At 41.2% G+C, this 15,925-nt stretch overlaps 2 protein-coding genes across 2 annotated transcripts; one reads left to right on the top strand and one right to left on the bottom strand.

Moving 5' to 3' along the window:
- On the bottom strand, positions 1 to 10,241 carry SARAF (store-operated calcium entry associated regulatory factor). The gene is made up of 6 exons (XM_083861437.1): positions 10,141 to 10,241; positions 9,332 to 9,507; positions 7,708 to 8,098; positions 4,591 to 4,699; positions 2,959 to 3,077; positions 1 to 2,439 (listed from the first exon to the last, which is right to left on the bottom strand). The coding sequence occupies exons 1-6, from the start codon at positions 10,208 to 10,210 to the stop codon at positions 2,414 to 2,416; spliced, it is 891 nt and encodes a 296-aa protein (XP_083717563.1). The 5' UTR covers positions 10,211 to 10,241; the 3' UTR covers positions 1 to 2,413.
- A 185-nt stretch (positions 10,242 to 10,426) lies between these two features.
- LEPROTL1 (leptin receptor overlapping transcript like 1) lies at positions 10,427 to 15,532 on the top strand. Its single transcript, XM_083861665.1, has 4 exons — positions 10,427 to 10,494; positions 10,690 to 10,765; positions 11,912 to 12,098; positions 13,061 to 15,532. The coding sequence occupies exons 1-4, from the start codon at positions 10,479 to 10,481 to the stop codon at positions 13,175 to 13,177; spliced, it is 396 nt and encodes a 131-aa protein (XP_083717791.1). The 5' UTR covers positions 10,427 to 10,478; the 3' UTR covers positions 13,178 to 15,532.
- Positions 15,533 to 15,925: the final 393 nt, after the last annotated feature.

The following is a 15,925-nucleotide window of genomic DNA, read 5'->3' as shown; positions in this document are numbered from 1 at the left end:
TCTATTCCCAGTATTTTTTTATTTTATTGAAAAAACACACAGCTCACCCACTCTGCTTCTGAGAGTAAAGGACAATATTATTTACCCAGGAAGTGGATGACAAGACAGAGAACGCTGAGAAAAAAAACAATGCCACCTCTGCAGGTCTCAAGATAGTGATTTAAAGACAAAAATACTCCTTATTCACTTAATTTCAGTCCTTTATCAGAGGGAAGGGCAAACATATTCAAACAGATCCAGGAGCTATGGTAGATTTATGTATCAGATTTATTTATCAAATCACATTTCATGCAGCAACTATAAACACATAAGTACAAATGAAAACAGTCTAAAACATTTCATACCATGCTGTAATTTAAGAGTCAAACTTCAGCTCCAAACTACCATTTAGAAAAAAATCCAGTTTCATTGTTATGTAATTAGTTGACAAAGCAAATGTTGACCATGACAAACTTAACCTGAATACACTTAGAAGTAATTAAGAACTCCATAATTAAAATATATTCTTTTGCTACACTTTGTCATGAAGATAAGAAACTTATTATGGACTTCTCATAAAAAGTAGAGCTTTCTGGGAGGCCATCAGTAAGGTCTTTGCCATTTCCCTTTTCAGGCTCATAGTGAAGGTTATTAATGCCGTTATTTTCCCCCAACTCCCAGGTAGCTCTGAGAAATAAACCACCATCTCAACCTCAAGTTATCAATTTGATACTTTCAAAATAACATTCTTAGTACAAGCACTTTTTCATGAACCACTTTTTCTTGCTGTTGACTTCATAAAGACTTCTGGAATTTGCTGGTTTGGTTTGCTTGTATATTTTTTTTCTTTTCTTTTCTGCTTTTTTCTCTTTTGGTTGCTTAAGCCATACACTGAACTTGGGTGTTACCATATGAGGTAATTCCTTCTGTACTCATGAATGGATATGGTTGCTTTTCCCTGAGTTATGCTGAATCACTTTCTGACTAACCAGACCTACTTAATCTCCTTGTGGAGACGCAATCTGCATCAGCTGAACAGTGCTTTGCTTTCATTTTAATTGCTGATATCAGTTTCCAGACACAGTATTTTCACAAGGCTGAAAGACAACGCTTTTCTGGCTGCTGCCAGCATACACAAGCTGTGCCCACACATACACTTCTACACTCTGTTAGCATGGGCTCTGGAGAAGAGCTGGTGATCAAGCAGTCCATTTTTCACTCTTCCCCTCTCCCCACAATCCTAAGGAATTTCTCTCCTTTTTTTCCAGCAATGCCTCTTCCAGGAGAGAATATGTTACCTTAGAACTGCTTAACACTTCACAGAGGCCCCAAAATATCACCACAGAACAAAACAAGGCCTCTCTGCTTCCCTCTCTTCGATAGCACTTTGTTTTTAAAAAGCACATTTCTGGAAGTCTACATCCCATTAGACATTCAATTTCCTTTCTTTGCTTAGTGTCAAGGCCTGCTGTGTCTCAGAGATTGTATCATCTTTGCATTAAGAACACTCCCTTCCCTTTTGCAGAGAGCATCTTTGGTTTACTGTACCCTGGACAGGTGATGTAGCAGGATAGACCATTCACATCTAGCAGGACAGACCATTCACATTACAAGTTTTCAAAGCACTGCCAACATCCACCATTAAAAGGAAAATCTGTGACCTCAATACAGGCAAAATATCTGTAATCATCTGAATTTAAATTATCTCAGTCTTCCAGAAAAAGGTCCAAATTTCCAAGTTACTTATTTATTTACCCCCAATAACTTAAAGTCCCCCAGGTTTGCACAGTCACCTTGGATAAACTCTGTAACATGGAGAATCCATGAATCTGCACATTTTTGCTCCAAGAGTCACATAGCACAGATACAAACATACTAATGTTAGTCTCTTTATACACAGTTTTGCTCTTGTCCACTGAGGAAGAACTCCAACACTTATCTGAGTAGCTGACTGCACTTACAGTAAAGTTGACATAAATTCTTCAAAGGCAAACAAAAGTAGCCTCAAAGAACAGCACTCTTGTCATATCGGGTAGGTGCTGGACTACCATGAAAGAGGAAAAAAATTATAAGAAATTCTGGATCAAATGAAATTAAGCCCAGAACATGAGTAGTAAGATACATGCTTTGAAAATCTGGTAAGGCTATCATTGCCATAATTCCTCAAGTACAAACAGATTCAAGGCCACTGTAACATCATTCTTTTTAAGTTGGATAAGCTTTTTCTGTAGGAGATGCTGCCGATTTGAAATACTGGATGTTCCAGCACCTGTGATATCCCAAGTAGCAGTGAGAGTCCACAGAGAAAGTGAGGAATTCTTTGCCTAGTCCTTCACACCTCATATCCGCTTCTGAAGTATACTACTACTAAAAGAAATGCAAGTACACAACAAGATTTAGTTGATGTAATAATGATGCAATAACATCAAGAATTTCATCTTCGCTTTGTGCCCCCAAAGCCTGCAAAATAAAAAAAAAAAAAGTCAGCTTGACCATGGCCTTTCCATTGAACTCGCTAGTTCTAAAAGGCTAAAGGTGGCAAGGGAGACGAGGTAAAATATATTCACATGAAGCAGAACAGCAAGCAACTGCGAGCTGACTGGCCTGGAAACTATCCTGTTCTTGCAGATTAGTTAACCTGCATTCTACAGAGAACATGTCTGTGCATGTTTGCTAGAGAAGGGCATGCGTAGTGCACATCACAAGGGAAAGCCTTAAATTTAATGTACCTTGCCAGTGAAGACAAGCCCTATGCTGATGGTGCCATGCCCACCACAGGCCTGTGGGGAATTTCATGCCCCACAGTGCTGCCCTACTTCTATAGGGAATAGAAGGAAAGGACTCAGACATGCCATCTACACCAACTGGTAAAATAAAACAAGGATGCTCGCTGGACTGCAATGAACATCTGCATGCTTTTGACAAGTTTTTTTGACAAGTCTCTTGAGCTTCAAGAAATTAAAAGGTGTTTTGCCTTACCAGAAGCAGTTCTTGTTCCTGAACTGCTGCCTTCTGTGGAATTCCTTGAGTACCCATGCATAGGAGGTACAGCTGTGGGATCTGTCCACATATTGTGATACGGGGAACGTGGCTGCGCTCTGGATGAAACAGAGCAGGAGGAAGGATTCATTAGTGGCCTTGGGAAAAATTAAGAAGATACCATTCCAAACAAGAGAACTGCACCTCCAAGGGAAAACTGTAAGCAGTTATTTAAAAGCTGGAAATATTCCTATTTAATGTATTTAACACATTGAGAGCAAGGACGTTCAGTGCTGTGATATCATAATCTGTAGACTTTCAAAAGGAGATTAAGCTTTATACTTCAGAGTAAGGAATTCTAACAATTGCAAATGAGGAAATTTTTCTCTCTGAAATTTTGACTTTAGATTCTGTCAGACAAGAAAGTAATTTGAAATCTGAAGTTTAAATGCATTTTGGCATCACCTACATCCCAGCCACGTTTGGCAAGACAAAACATCCTCCTGTTAACTATCTTGAAAAGATCATACCAGTAACTCTAACATATCATGGTCTTTGACTCACTCACTTAAAATTACTTGCTTCTATGGATATGGAATTTCCTGCTGTTGAAATTTACAAACAGCTCTCTCACACTTCCTGGCACCAGCATTTTGAGGCACATAATTTCAAAAGCCTAAGAAATCAAATTAAATAGTAGTGGACCAAAGACTGTTTTAAACAAAAAGAAGCCCAAGTTAGGAAGCTTGTTTATATATTTGGACTTACTCAGATCTCTGACCTTGAACAATAATTTGTGGCTACTGAAATGGGGGTATGTATAGAAATCAGGGAACTAACCTGTATGTAAATACTACATAAATATAATGCCTCAATACAAGAGTCATGTATTTAAGCCTGAAGAAATACCAGGTCAGTAAAAACTTTAACACATTATACCTTAGAAAAATTCTTAGCAGAATTAATATAAGGCTTTTGTTATTAAAAATAGCCCACAGCTTTACAACACAGATGCTTAGCACACTCCTGTCCATATATTTTACTCTCTAATCTGTTACATTTCTACAGGAGTAGACTTGATACATAGGCAAGTTAGTTGATAAATAGATAAAACTGCTTAGGCTCTGAAGATTCCCTGCAGGAATCTCATATTTTCTCCAGTGAAGCCTAAAATGGCAGCAACTGCTCTCTTTAAACTGTTAATCTAAAAATGATGCATTCTCAATGTCTAAAAGTCTACACCAAATATGGCCATGCAGATTTATTTTAGGAAAGCTGACACTGATACAAGAGATCAATAGAGAGATGATTATATGCTTAATATGACTATTTGCGTTTTAAGGCATTCTGCAGATAAATTGTTTTTTAAATGCTCAATTTAAATTTGCAGGTCATCATGCCATGTCAGAGGAAGCAGAATGAAGTAATTCAGTCCTCCCAATTCTGCTTTATAAACATGTTTGAAATGTCTCTAGTCCTGGAGCTACAAACAACTGCTCAAAATTCTTCTAGTGGGAAGATTTTTAAACTTGAATGACACAGGCCTGAAATCTTAGAAACAATGTCAATATAATATATGGCATACCCCCTGAAAGCTTAAATGCTTAAAATCTGACAGTATGCATATTTTACCTGTGACTGCCTGCCAAGTAGCCTAGCAAGCCTCCTGCTCCTAATCCAGTCCAAAATCCTGGTCCTGAACTGGTTCCGTGATGGGAGTGAGCTCCAAAGCTGTTGTCATCTTAAACAAAATGAAAATAGGAAGTGTAAGTTAGTAACAGACTTATCCTCAGGCCAGCTGTTGCAACAAAATTCTCTCCTGTTAAAGATAATGGAAAATTAGACAACAAACTTCTCCTGATTTCAGCAGATTCTTGATCAAGCTTAACTTGAAAGGCCTCACATTTCAGAAAGCAGGAAATCCCACATAAACTAACACTACTATAAAGAGTTTTATGTTAAAAATCTGCTTCCACTTCATCTCACAACCCTGATGTTTGCAAAACATGGAAAGAATCCCGCCCACTGATCTATAAACACACAAGTTAGATTAAAAATAGAAAAGGAAATGAAGAAAGAATAATCTGCTGAAGGTCACCGAGCAGGCCAGAAGCAGATGCAGGAAGACAAATCAAGTAGGTAACACTGCACAGTGAGCAAACCACAAGGACACAGAGCTCCTAATCTCACTGAGCACAGCTGCACGGTTTGAGTCACAGTGGCTCAGTGTAAGGCTAACATTACTGGTATTGTTCCTGGTAATCCTAGTCTGGCACTTGTTATCAAAAGCCAAGCTCGCTGCAATCACATTGCAAAGTTTTCATCATGCATGAGTCACCAAGCTTGACAAATACCTCGATGAAACAGCAAGCATATCAAGTAGGTTGTGGGGGAAGGAGAGTCACAAATTTTTTTACATATGACCTGCATAACATGAGGTTCTGAGTCACAACGAATGTCTTCCATTTAGAAAGAAAAAGAGAAAATACAAACGCAAAGTAGAATAATTTTCTGGTCTAGCAAAAATCATGGATGCAAGAATAAGCTCAACCACGGGCTTAAACACATAAGGAAGTACAAAAAGGACTGAAGATAACAATGAGGGTCTCCCTGAAACATGCCCACCTGAACCAGAGATGACATAGGTAAAAATTAGAGGGCCTGGTTTGTCTTCAAACTTATATGGGTTGTTTGAATTCACAGAAGATAAAACAATAATGAAATAATCAGTTTCAGTCTAGACTGGATTTGATGTTCAATTTCATTTTGAATGTGTGGGGAGAAATATAAACTCTTATTAGGATGATATACTATTAAATTATGCTGATTTGGAACAACAACAAGAAAATTACTTAATTTGCTGAGAAAACAATGTTAATCAGAGAAGAACTAACTCATTTGTTCAAAAGCACCATGACTGAACACTGACTCAGAAAACTGAGTAATTTTTTGTTGAAATATCTAGAGTAAACATTAAGAATCATGTCAAACAACTGAAAGAAAACAGAATTTAATTAAGATAATCTAGCTAAACAAGTTTCACAGGACACATTTGGCATGTTAAGGGGATTTAAAATTAGGCAAATTAAATATTAACAGCAATATGTAAACAACATTGCTTTTCATTACTGTCCAAGTTTCCAAAGACTAACACATTCCTGGAACACATGGACACACACACTCACAGATGTGCTTTTGCTCTGCTCCCACAGTGTAAGGCAGACACTAAATGCATGAAGTAGCCTAACACTTAGTATTTTTAATCTGGCTCCACATTTCAGTTTTCCTCCTTACTCTGTCTGAAATCTAAACACAAATCATTGACATGCCATATTAAAAACATCACAAGTTAAGCATTACGTGGCTCCCAATGTGTATTTTAAGTGTCTCAGTTTTCAGCAATCCTCATGAAAACATTCTCAAGGCCCTGCCCTTGCTAGATTCAAGACTCCTGCAAAGAAAAAATGCATTGGGGCAACTTACTGAACAAGGAACTGAACAGAAAAAAAAATTAAAATAACCCTTCATTGTTTTGCCTGTGCCCAGTGTGACAGAGCTGTTGTGTCATGGCCAGGTCTCTTGCTGACCAGCACAGTACAGCCAGTGCCATGTCCACACATGGCCAATGATGCCCACACAGCACAGACAGACAGTCTGACATGACTATATGAAAACCAATTTGCAAAGCCAACAGAAGCAGATTCCCTTTAATTTTCTGGTGCAGGTACAGCTGAAAGTTTCTGCTGTGTATGCCCTGCACAAGGGTATCCTAAAGAATTACACTGCACCCTCTGTTGGCAGAGCTGTTTGAACAAAACTTGGAGAAAGCATGAATAAGCATTATTAAAATATAAACTTTCAACTAAGTAAACCTAATCTTTGCTATGTATTTTCTTGCCAAAATACCTTCTGTTTAAAAATAAATAAATAAATAAAATAATGTAACTTGTGAGAAGGTAATTTAAGTTCCAGTGTTGTGAGCAGCTTGCGTGTTTACAGGGTTAAACGAGTTAGTCAGACGCCAGATGAGTAATGTTTATTTCCCTGAGACACTATGATGGCTTAAGGAAGACCATTTATTACGTGACAGAAGTCACCAGTTTTCTGGGAAAAGAAAAACTGCCTCTTTTCCCCACAGCAGCCCTGTCACTGCTTTTGTAATTTTCAGCTTCAGATGAAAGGCCCCACATGAGACTCAGACGCTGTACCTTCCAATGACAGTTCACAAACACTGTTCTCTGCTCTGGGAACCAAATCTTTCAGCTGCTGGGACTACACTGAAGCCCTGTTAAACAGAGGACTGGTACATGATACTCAACTTCATCAACTGCTTTGTGAATGAAATGAGGGCTGAAAGGCCATTCTGTAAAATTTCAGAGTGCTTCTTTGACATGGGTTTTTTTCTGGCTGTGTAAGAACATTCTCTTTTCAAGACTACCTAGGACAATTATTCTCCCTGTCACAATCCTGCTATTTCACAGGTGATGAAAAGAATGCTTGCAGAGCATGGGGAGCTGGCTTTTCAAAGGTTCAAAGGGCAGCTTGCCCTGAATGCCTGTGGAAAACCAAGCCCTTATTTCCTCTTTTGAACAAAGAGCAGAACACAAAGCTGGCTGTAGGCTCTGCAGCCAATTCAGCAGTTGCCTGCAAATGCTGTGGTTTTAACTCTATCCCACCTTCCCTTACCAGAGACAAAACAGGACAATCCTGCTTGCTCTTTTGAATACTGTAAATGGCTCAGAGCCCTACCTGTGAAGGTGGACTTAAAACCAGGAGGAGGAGGTGCCTGCTGACTCTGCCAGAAGGGCTGAGAGAAGCCATCACTGTGCCCAGAACTCTGCTGAGACTGCTGGTTGCTGAGGAAGAACTTGTATACTCCAAAAGCAAGAACAAGAAGAACAATTACAAAAATTGCTCCAGAACCAGAATCAGAGTAATCTTTCCTTGACTGGTAATAGCTAGAACCAAAGCTTCCAGAGTTCTTCACTTTCCTTTCACCTTCCTCAGTCAGCTCTAGCTTGAACAGCAAACTACAGGAGCCTTTTAGTATGTAAGGATCATCTGGGTAATCGTAGCCTTCACAGCTCACTTCCATTTGTCCAAAACGGTAGGCATTTTCCAAGTCTGCTTTGCACTGCCACTGGAAAAATAAACACAACACAACATAAAATATACTGCACCAAAGATGAAAACACACATCTGCTTCCTCACACACGCCCTGAAATAAAGCTGTAATTGCTACCAAATCATCTACAGGCCATAGGTAAGAAACTTCTGTGTGCTCCTATTTTGAAAAGGAGTAGGAATTTGATATCTAAATAAATTTTAAATCCTAAAACTTAAAAAAGATCTTATCTTTCAGAACACTGAAGAATTACAACTCTGGAAGATTTTGTTTTTCTTCACTGAACATGTTTTTCAAATATCTCTTCTTGAGATATAGCAATACTTCTAAAAAAGTGCTGTACCCTGTGCAACAGCTACTTTATAAATGCCTGTCCTGTGCAAACTCAATGGCAGCTACAAAAACGCAACACGTGAGCCCGAAATCCAGTGCACCATTGTGTCCATTTGTGTCTATGCAGAAATCAAAACAAACTGGGACAGACATCATTAGGCATCCATATGGAACACTTAACACTTATATTGGGTATTTCTCTGGTTGAACATAGGTGGATCCTCAGGCTCACAATCCCCTGAGGTACCCAAACGTAGGGATCTCTAATGGCACATGACACATATTTTGGAAAGAAAATAAGAGAGTAGTTGTTTCTAAATTAGTAATTCACTACAGTAGTACCAACTGCCAATTAGTATTTGCCTGTTCTTTCACAATACTGTATCAGTTTTAGCAATTACTTTCAGCCTTGATTCCTTGTTACCTATTGACAGGGGCCTTGGTAACAGCTGAAAGTCAAGACTCTTTACTGACTAGCACTTACATCCTAAGATGCAAGTGAAAGTCAGAAAAGTCTGAAATTTAGTTTTTAAAAGGTAGAGCTGAAGTGAAGCAAATATTTAGAAGCCCTTTTCATATTAATAAAAAATAAAAATTCACACAGCAATAATAATTCAAAACATCCTCTGGGGTTTCCAAGATTTTGATTTTATAAACTCAAGCAGCATTTTATCTATAACCAGCAAAGGTTTGCTATGCCATGCTTTTACATTACCTCTCTCAAAAACACTTCAAACATATACCTACAGTAGTTCTGGAAAAGTCAAACTTAAAAGTATTTAGGTTAAGTTTTAGCTGCAAGAGTTCATGTAACAAAAAGCACCTGAACCGACAACCCAGCTCCCTACTCTTCGCTCCTTCAGAATTTACCAACTTGGGGGAAAGTGATTCCATAAACAAGTTTTAAACAGTTACCTGTACATCATAGCCATCCCATCCTTTGTTGTAGCACTGGACAACCTCAGGGACACGGGAACAGCCGGCAGAGCCCCCAGTGCACTGCAGCTGAGGGACGGCAGCCGTCCTCCTGGACGTGGTGTACTGCCCTCTGTGCAGAGTGAGCGCCTGGACATCCCGCAGCAGAACCTTCCCTGGAACAGGCAGCGCAAAGAATCACAGAATCCATCAGCCTGGGAAAGACCTCTGCCATCACCGACTCCAACCTCGATAAAAGAACCCTACCATGCCAACCAGACCACGGCACTGAGTGCCACGTCCAGTTTTCCCCTAAACACCTCCAGGGACGATGATTTCCACCACCATCCTCGGGAGCCCATTTCAATATTTGATCACCCTTCCTGTGAATAAATTCTTCCTACTGCTTCTCAGTGCTCGTGCGGGTGCACTCCTCCTGGCTACAGGGGCCTCGTCTCAGGAAAAGGCTGGCCACACAGAGGGAAGCAACAGGCCTGCATCTTTACGAGATGAAGCTCCAGGAAGCATCAGAGGGAAACACGGCAGGGCCCCATTTCCTCCCGAGGCGGCTCTGGCTGCTCCACGCAGGCAGACACCATCACTGACCGCACTGCGGGGTTCAGAGGGAGCCCAAACCCAAACGCTTTCCCGGCGCGGACCCCGGTACAGGCCCTTTTCCCCCCGTTCCGACCACCACTAAAACGGCAGCCCCGCGCAGTGCCGGGCCGCGAGGAGCCGCCACCGCGCCGGGAGAGACGGCACGGGCGGCTGAGGGCGCGCTGAGTCCCCGTTCTCCCCGCGGGTCTCACCCAGTCGGTCCCAGGCCAGCGCGGGTCCCGCGGCGGCGCAAAGCAGGAGGAGCAGCGCCATGGCCGCCATGGCAGCACCAGGAGCTGTCACCCGCTGGGCCCGGGGGGCGGGGCCCGGGGAGAAGCCCCGCCCCAACGTGCCGTGGGGCCAATGGGCGGCGAGGGGGGCGGGGCTTCCGCGGCGGTGCCTGCGCGCGCCACGTATGAGCGTCATGGGGTCGGCCCGGGCGGGGTGGGGCCTTCCCTTTCGCCGGAAGTGGCTTCCGGTTCCGCGCGGCAGTTCCGGTTCCCGGCGCGCGCCTCTCCGGTGCGGCGCGGCTGGCGGGACGGGCGGCGCCATGGCGGGAATCAAAGGTGCGCGCACGGCCCGTAACGGGGAGGGGAGGGGCCGGGCCGGGAGGGGCCGGGAGCCGCCTCGGGAGCCCGAGTGCCCCCGCTCCGCCGGGAGGCCGGGGCTGCGCCGAGCCCCGCGTTCGTTTGCCGGTAGCGGACGGTGTTTTGCACGGCGCGGTGCACTCCTCATGTTGGTTCGATTTGTTCTCGTTGTAGCGCTGATCAGCCTGTCCTTTGGGGGAGCGGTCGGACTGATGTTCTTGATGCTCGGATGTGCCCTGCCCCAATACAAGTATCGTGCACTCTCCTTCTATTCTTCTATTTCTTTGTTACTCCTCTTGTAATTTCAGAGGAGCCCGGCGTCCACAGTGATAATAAGTTCTCTCTGTGTAGAAGGGGCCTTAGGTTTTTTGGTGGGGTTATTGAGGGAGTTTTTTTTTGGCTGGTTGGGCTTTTTTGGCTTTTGTTTCAAAAGATTGGGGTGAGGATAAAAAAAGAGACCATTAATTAATCCTAAAAAGCAGTGGCAGCAAATGTTAAACTACCAGGCGTGGCTGCAATCTGTGAAAGGATGCATTGCTCTATCTGGACTGGTGTCCTGCTGTGGTTGGCCATCAGACAGCGACACCTCCCCAGGTGGGAGCAAGTGTGTTATCCAGGGAAGCGTTTGCATTTTCTGTGGCTGCCCAGGGGTAGCTGGGCTCTCGGTGACTGTCGGGTGGATCCTTGGCTGTGTCCCACACTTGTAGCATTTCGAGTAATTGCAGCTGCTATCTGAACTTTCCCGACACCGTGTCCTATCTCTTGGTTTTCAGGAGATACAAAGTAGCAGATCAAGTGATCAGATAGTAAGGCCGATGGCTTTGACTCTTTGCAAGTGAATGTTGACTTTACGGAAAATACTTTAAAATGAGTTATTCACTGTTGAATAAATACCAAATGTCCTGTCGATAGACTTGTGATTGGTTGTGAATTTCAGTTAGTATCTATATGACTAGAATTCCTAGGCCAGGTTTCTTTCGTTATAAAACCAATGCTAATGACAGAAACCCTTGGGAAGAAGACCCTTATGCAATTGCCTTTCAAACAATGCTGTGAAGTTTTATTGAAACAATGTGCCTGAGAAATCTAGTCTGGAGAGCTGACAGGATAAACTTGGAGTTGAGCTCACCTTGTGAGGTTGCATTAGATTTAGGCTTGCTTAGTGAAATCTTGCTTTATGAAATCTCTCCTGTTAGAGAGCTCTGCTGCTGTTGAGATCAGCTGAGGCCACTCACACATATGGTCTGTTGGATTTATGTCAGGATTTGCCTTCTCTGGGCTGGTCTGTCTTTCCTAAATGGGGATGCTGGATGGGGAAAATGCCTTGCATTGATTTTTAGGAGGAGCAGGAAGTAAATCCAAATAACTAAAACTTTTCTTCTCCTTTCTTTTCCAGCCAGTACTGGCCACTGTTTGTTCTGTTTTTTTACATCCTTTCTCCTATCCCATACTGCATAGCAAGAAGATTGGTAGATGACACGGATGCTACAAGTAATGCCTGCAAGGAGCTGGCAATATTCCTTACGACAGGCATTGTGGTCTCAGCATTTGGGCTGCCCATAGTGTTTGCAAGAGCAGAACTGGTTAGTAATATTTCAACCTGTGACTGCCTTTTTTTTTTCCTAGAAAACTTTGTTCTTTGTGTTTGTTTGTTTGTTTGTTTATTGAAGGTAAAGCTTTCATGCACTAAATAACTCTTCTAATTGCATACTTTTGGAACCAGAATAAGATCATTTTTTGGCAAGAAAAATCAATACAGAAATGGGAGCATGGCAGAACATTGTGATTGCCAGTTGCTTCACGTGGTCATGGAATAAAGCCTAACAATGCAATGCAGAGAAAATGAGACAGAAAGTACTGTGAAAATTTAACAGGGAAGTAACCAAATATAGAAGTGTAAAGAATATTTTGAAGACAATTTGTGGAATAGTTGAGCTATAGCAGCATGAATAAACAAAAAAGCATTTTTGTACTCACTGTAAATGATGTTAGTGTTATTTTCTTAAACTTCCAAGTTCTCATTACATATTTCCCAGTATACAGCTTTTCACTAAGATACTTTGGAAGTTCTCGTTGTTTGTATGAATGTCAGAAAGCACTAGTAAGTAAAAAAACATGGAGTGCACTTTCATAAATGTCTTTAGGCAAGAGTAGCTCAGATGGGCAGTTTGAATGCCTCACGCCCTTTGAGTAATCCACTTACTCTCCTGTGAAAACATCCGCCTTCTAGAGTGTTACAGCATACCTGGGTTGCAGATGTGTTTGGTGCTCTTGTCTAGCCTTACTTTACATACCAAACCAGTTGTGCCTGCTAACCAATGCTTTGAGTACAGCTAGAAGAAACTTGCAGTGCTGCTTGGCTGGCTGTGAATTTGTCAAGTAATTTTGGGTAAACCCAGCCTGCTTGGTGTAACCACAAATAACAATGCCTCTTGCATCATGGACGTGTTACTGAACTTTGTTGAGAATGGGACAATAAGATGTTACCTTTTGTCTTGTTAGTGTTCAGCTCCAGATGTGTCTAACTGAATCCCACTGTTCACAGATTTACTGGGGCGCATGTGCACTCGTTCTTACCGGGAATACGGTCATCTTTGCCACGATCCTAGGATTTTTCTTGGTCTTTGGCAGCAATGACGACTTCAGCTGGCAGCAGTGGTGAAAGGAAGATCAGAGAACTATCCACAGGCATCTTGTCATGCAGTGGCCATCCATACAAATGAGAGAATGGGCAATAAAGAGAAGTAGCGTAGCAAGCCTCTTGAGTATTCTAGATGCTCCTTTTGACGTTGTTCGTTCTGAGTGTACTACTGTTGCTGACAGGGTTTCTACGTTTTTATGAAGTGGAGAGATGATTGATTTCATTTTTACCTATGGTATGTTTTTAGGTGCTCTCTTGGTTTAAAATTGTCATCCTTCTGTCCAATGTTTTATGTGAAGCTTTAAACCAGGAACAACATTTAAACATAGTTTCAAAGATTTAAAGTTAGGGGGTGTTGGTGGGGTTTTTTTGTTTGTTTTTTTGTTTTTTAAGTTAAACATTAATATTATGTTTTGAATTTTTTTTTTAATACCAGGATTAAATTATATACAAGCTGAATGGAGGTAAGAGATTGTCCACCACCATTGCCAATTACCAGACCAATAGATTGTTGCTATATTTTAGTAGGGGCAAGGTGAGTTGGAGAGTACCAGTTGCAGATTTTCTTCTGCCCATACCTCAGACTGGGTGATGAATGTTGGTAGCCTTCATTTCAGGAGGCTGAGGAGCAGGTAGAGTTACTTGGGGAAAAAAGTCCTAAATTTTAACACCATTAGCTCTTTTACCTGCTTTGTTACCAATTCTGTGGATGTGACATTCAAACACTCTGTAAATGTATTGATGCTGACATAAAAAACTGAAGTGTATTGTAGGGGAAGAGAAAATGATGTTTAAATTCCATTTTTTAAAAAAAGTATCTTTCGAACTCTTTCTATTTATAAGTATTGTATGGTTTTGAACTTTTATGTCAACTTCTTACCACAAAGATGGTAAAATATTCATTTATGGAACTACTGGTCTGTGTTAATTTGAAGCATATACAAAGCTATTTCCTCCTTCCCCTTTTTAATTTATTTTATACATAGCATATATATACAAATATATAATAAAACAGCTTTTAAAATGTAGATTAAAACTTCATGTTAAACTTGCCTAAGAATGAGTTTTCCCATCTCTTTTTTTTTTTCTTTTTTCCCCCTCAATGCAGCTGAGGCATGACTTTTTTGGAAGTCACTGGCTGAACTGATGTCACTGACTGTTTTTAAGTTCTTATGCACTATTGGTTAATAAGATTTACTGTTATGTCTGTAACTGTAGCTTGTGTTCTGTAAGATTGCACATGTAGCTTCAAGTATTTAAGACAAGTTTTCTGCATACCTCTCAATTGTCTGGACTTTTCATTTGAAGAAATCTGCCATTGGACATTCCATCACAGCACATTTGATAAGTACAACTTCACCAGGTTTGCCTGTACCTCGTGCAGTGATGACCTTGACCAAGTTTACTTCTAAACTGTACTTTTCAATTCTTTAAAAGTAAGTCTACAAAACTTAACCATGTGTAATTGAAAACTGGCAATTGCTTAGGTTTTGCTCAACAGTATGAAAAGGCACAGAATTGCAGGTCTTGGGTGTAGTATTTGTGTGTGGATGCAAACAAAGTATAAAGTTTGCATATATATATATATATATTCATAAATGTATATGAATATATACCAAATCTGATAGCAATGGAGTGTACTCCAGGAACTGGTACTGGCAGGTGGGGGCAGCTGGGGTGTAGGTACCTCCACACACTACTTTGTTGATGTCCCATGTGTGGAACAGAGAAACAAGCACATGCCAAGGCTCCAGTGCAGAAGCCGGTCCACAGCAGATGTATTTCAAGCATAAGCAAGTGCTTCACCAGGCTGCCTGTGATGGTGGATGTGTTTGGAGCTGCACAAGGGCTGTAGGATCACGTGTTTATTTCCCTTTTTCAGCAAGATTTCTGCCCACACTCCCAGTACAATGGAGGCTTCAGAAAAATCTTCCAAACCAGTGGCTGAAGTTGCAGTCCTGTGTAGTCCTTTTGAAGGAGGAATGCCTAGGACTCATACAAGTATGAATCTGTTACCTATTTCTTTTTCATGGTCAAGAACTGTTTTTTTCCTCATTCCTGAAGCCACGTGATGTTACTCTCTGGATCACTGGTTGTGGAGCTGACTGTGTATGTATTGATGGTGCATTTTTTGTTTGTTAATTGCATTACAGCACTCCCTCCTTGCTTGCACATCAAGTACACGCAGTGTTGCTCTGATTTATGAGCAGGACACTTGAGAGGTATGATCCTTCCATATAATATGCACTGAGATTGTGTTACCATCCTTCTAGAGGGAAAAACTTTGAGCGATAAAAATTTTAAATAGCAATCCTGAGTTCTGTATGTTTAATCAAAAATACTCTAATAAAAAGAGTATTTTGTTTGAAGTATTAATTGTTCTTTCTCCTTTCTTTATTGTTGTTGTTACTCCTGTGGAAGAGATGACACTACACTGCTCACTAGTCCTTCAGAACAAGAATTTGTGGTTTTTACCTGGGACTGCTTTATAAAGAGAGGCTCCAGTGTCAAAGTTGCACTGAGCTGACTGTTGGTCATATCTCACATTGCAGTTTTTCTTCAGTTTCTGTTTGAAAGCCAAATCCTGGTATGTTGGTGGTGTTATACAAAGTGATGGCCACCTCAACCCTCTGACATATTTATAACTCTTACAATTTTTATTTTAAAAAAACACACAGCCCTTGTGATATTTGTAATCATGACATTTCTGAAATTTGAAATTTGATGACTGATGCCAGTCTTTTAGCAGAAGAAAGTAATGGGAGTTGG

Source organism: Zosterops lateralis (genome assembly GCF_965231275.1).
Source record: "Zosterops lateralis genome assembly, chromosome: 5".
NCBI classification, from domain to species: Eukaryota; Metazoa; Chordata; class Aves; order Passeriformes; family Zosteropidae; genus Zosterops; species Zosterops lateralis.
The sequence above is the reverse complement of the archived record's forward strand: the minus strand, read 5'-3'. Positions and strand labels throughout refer to the sequence as shown.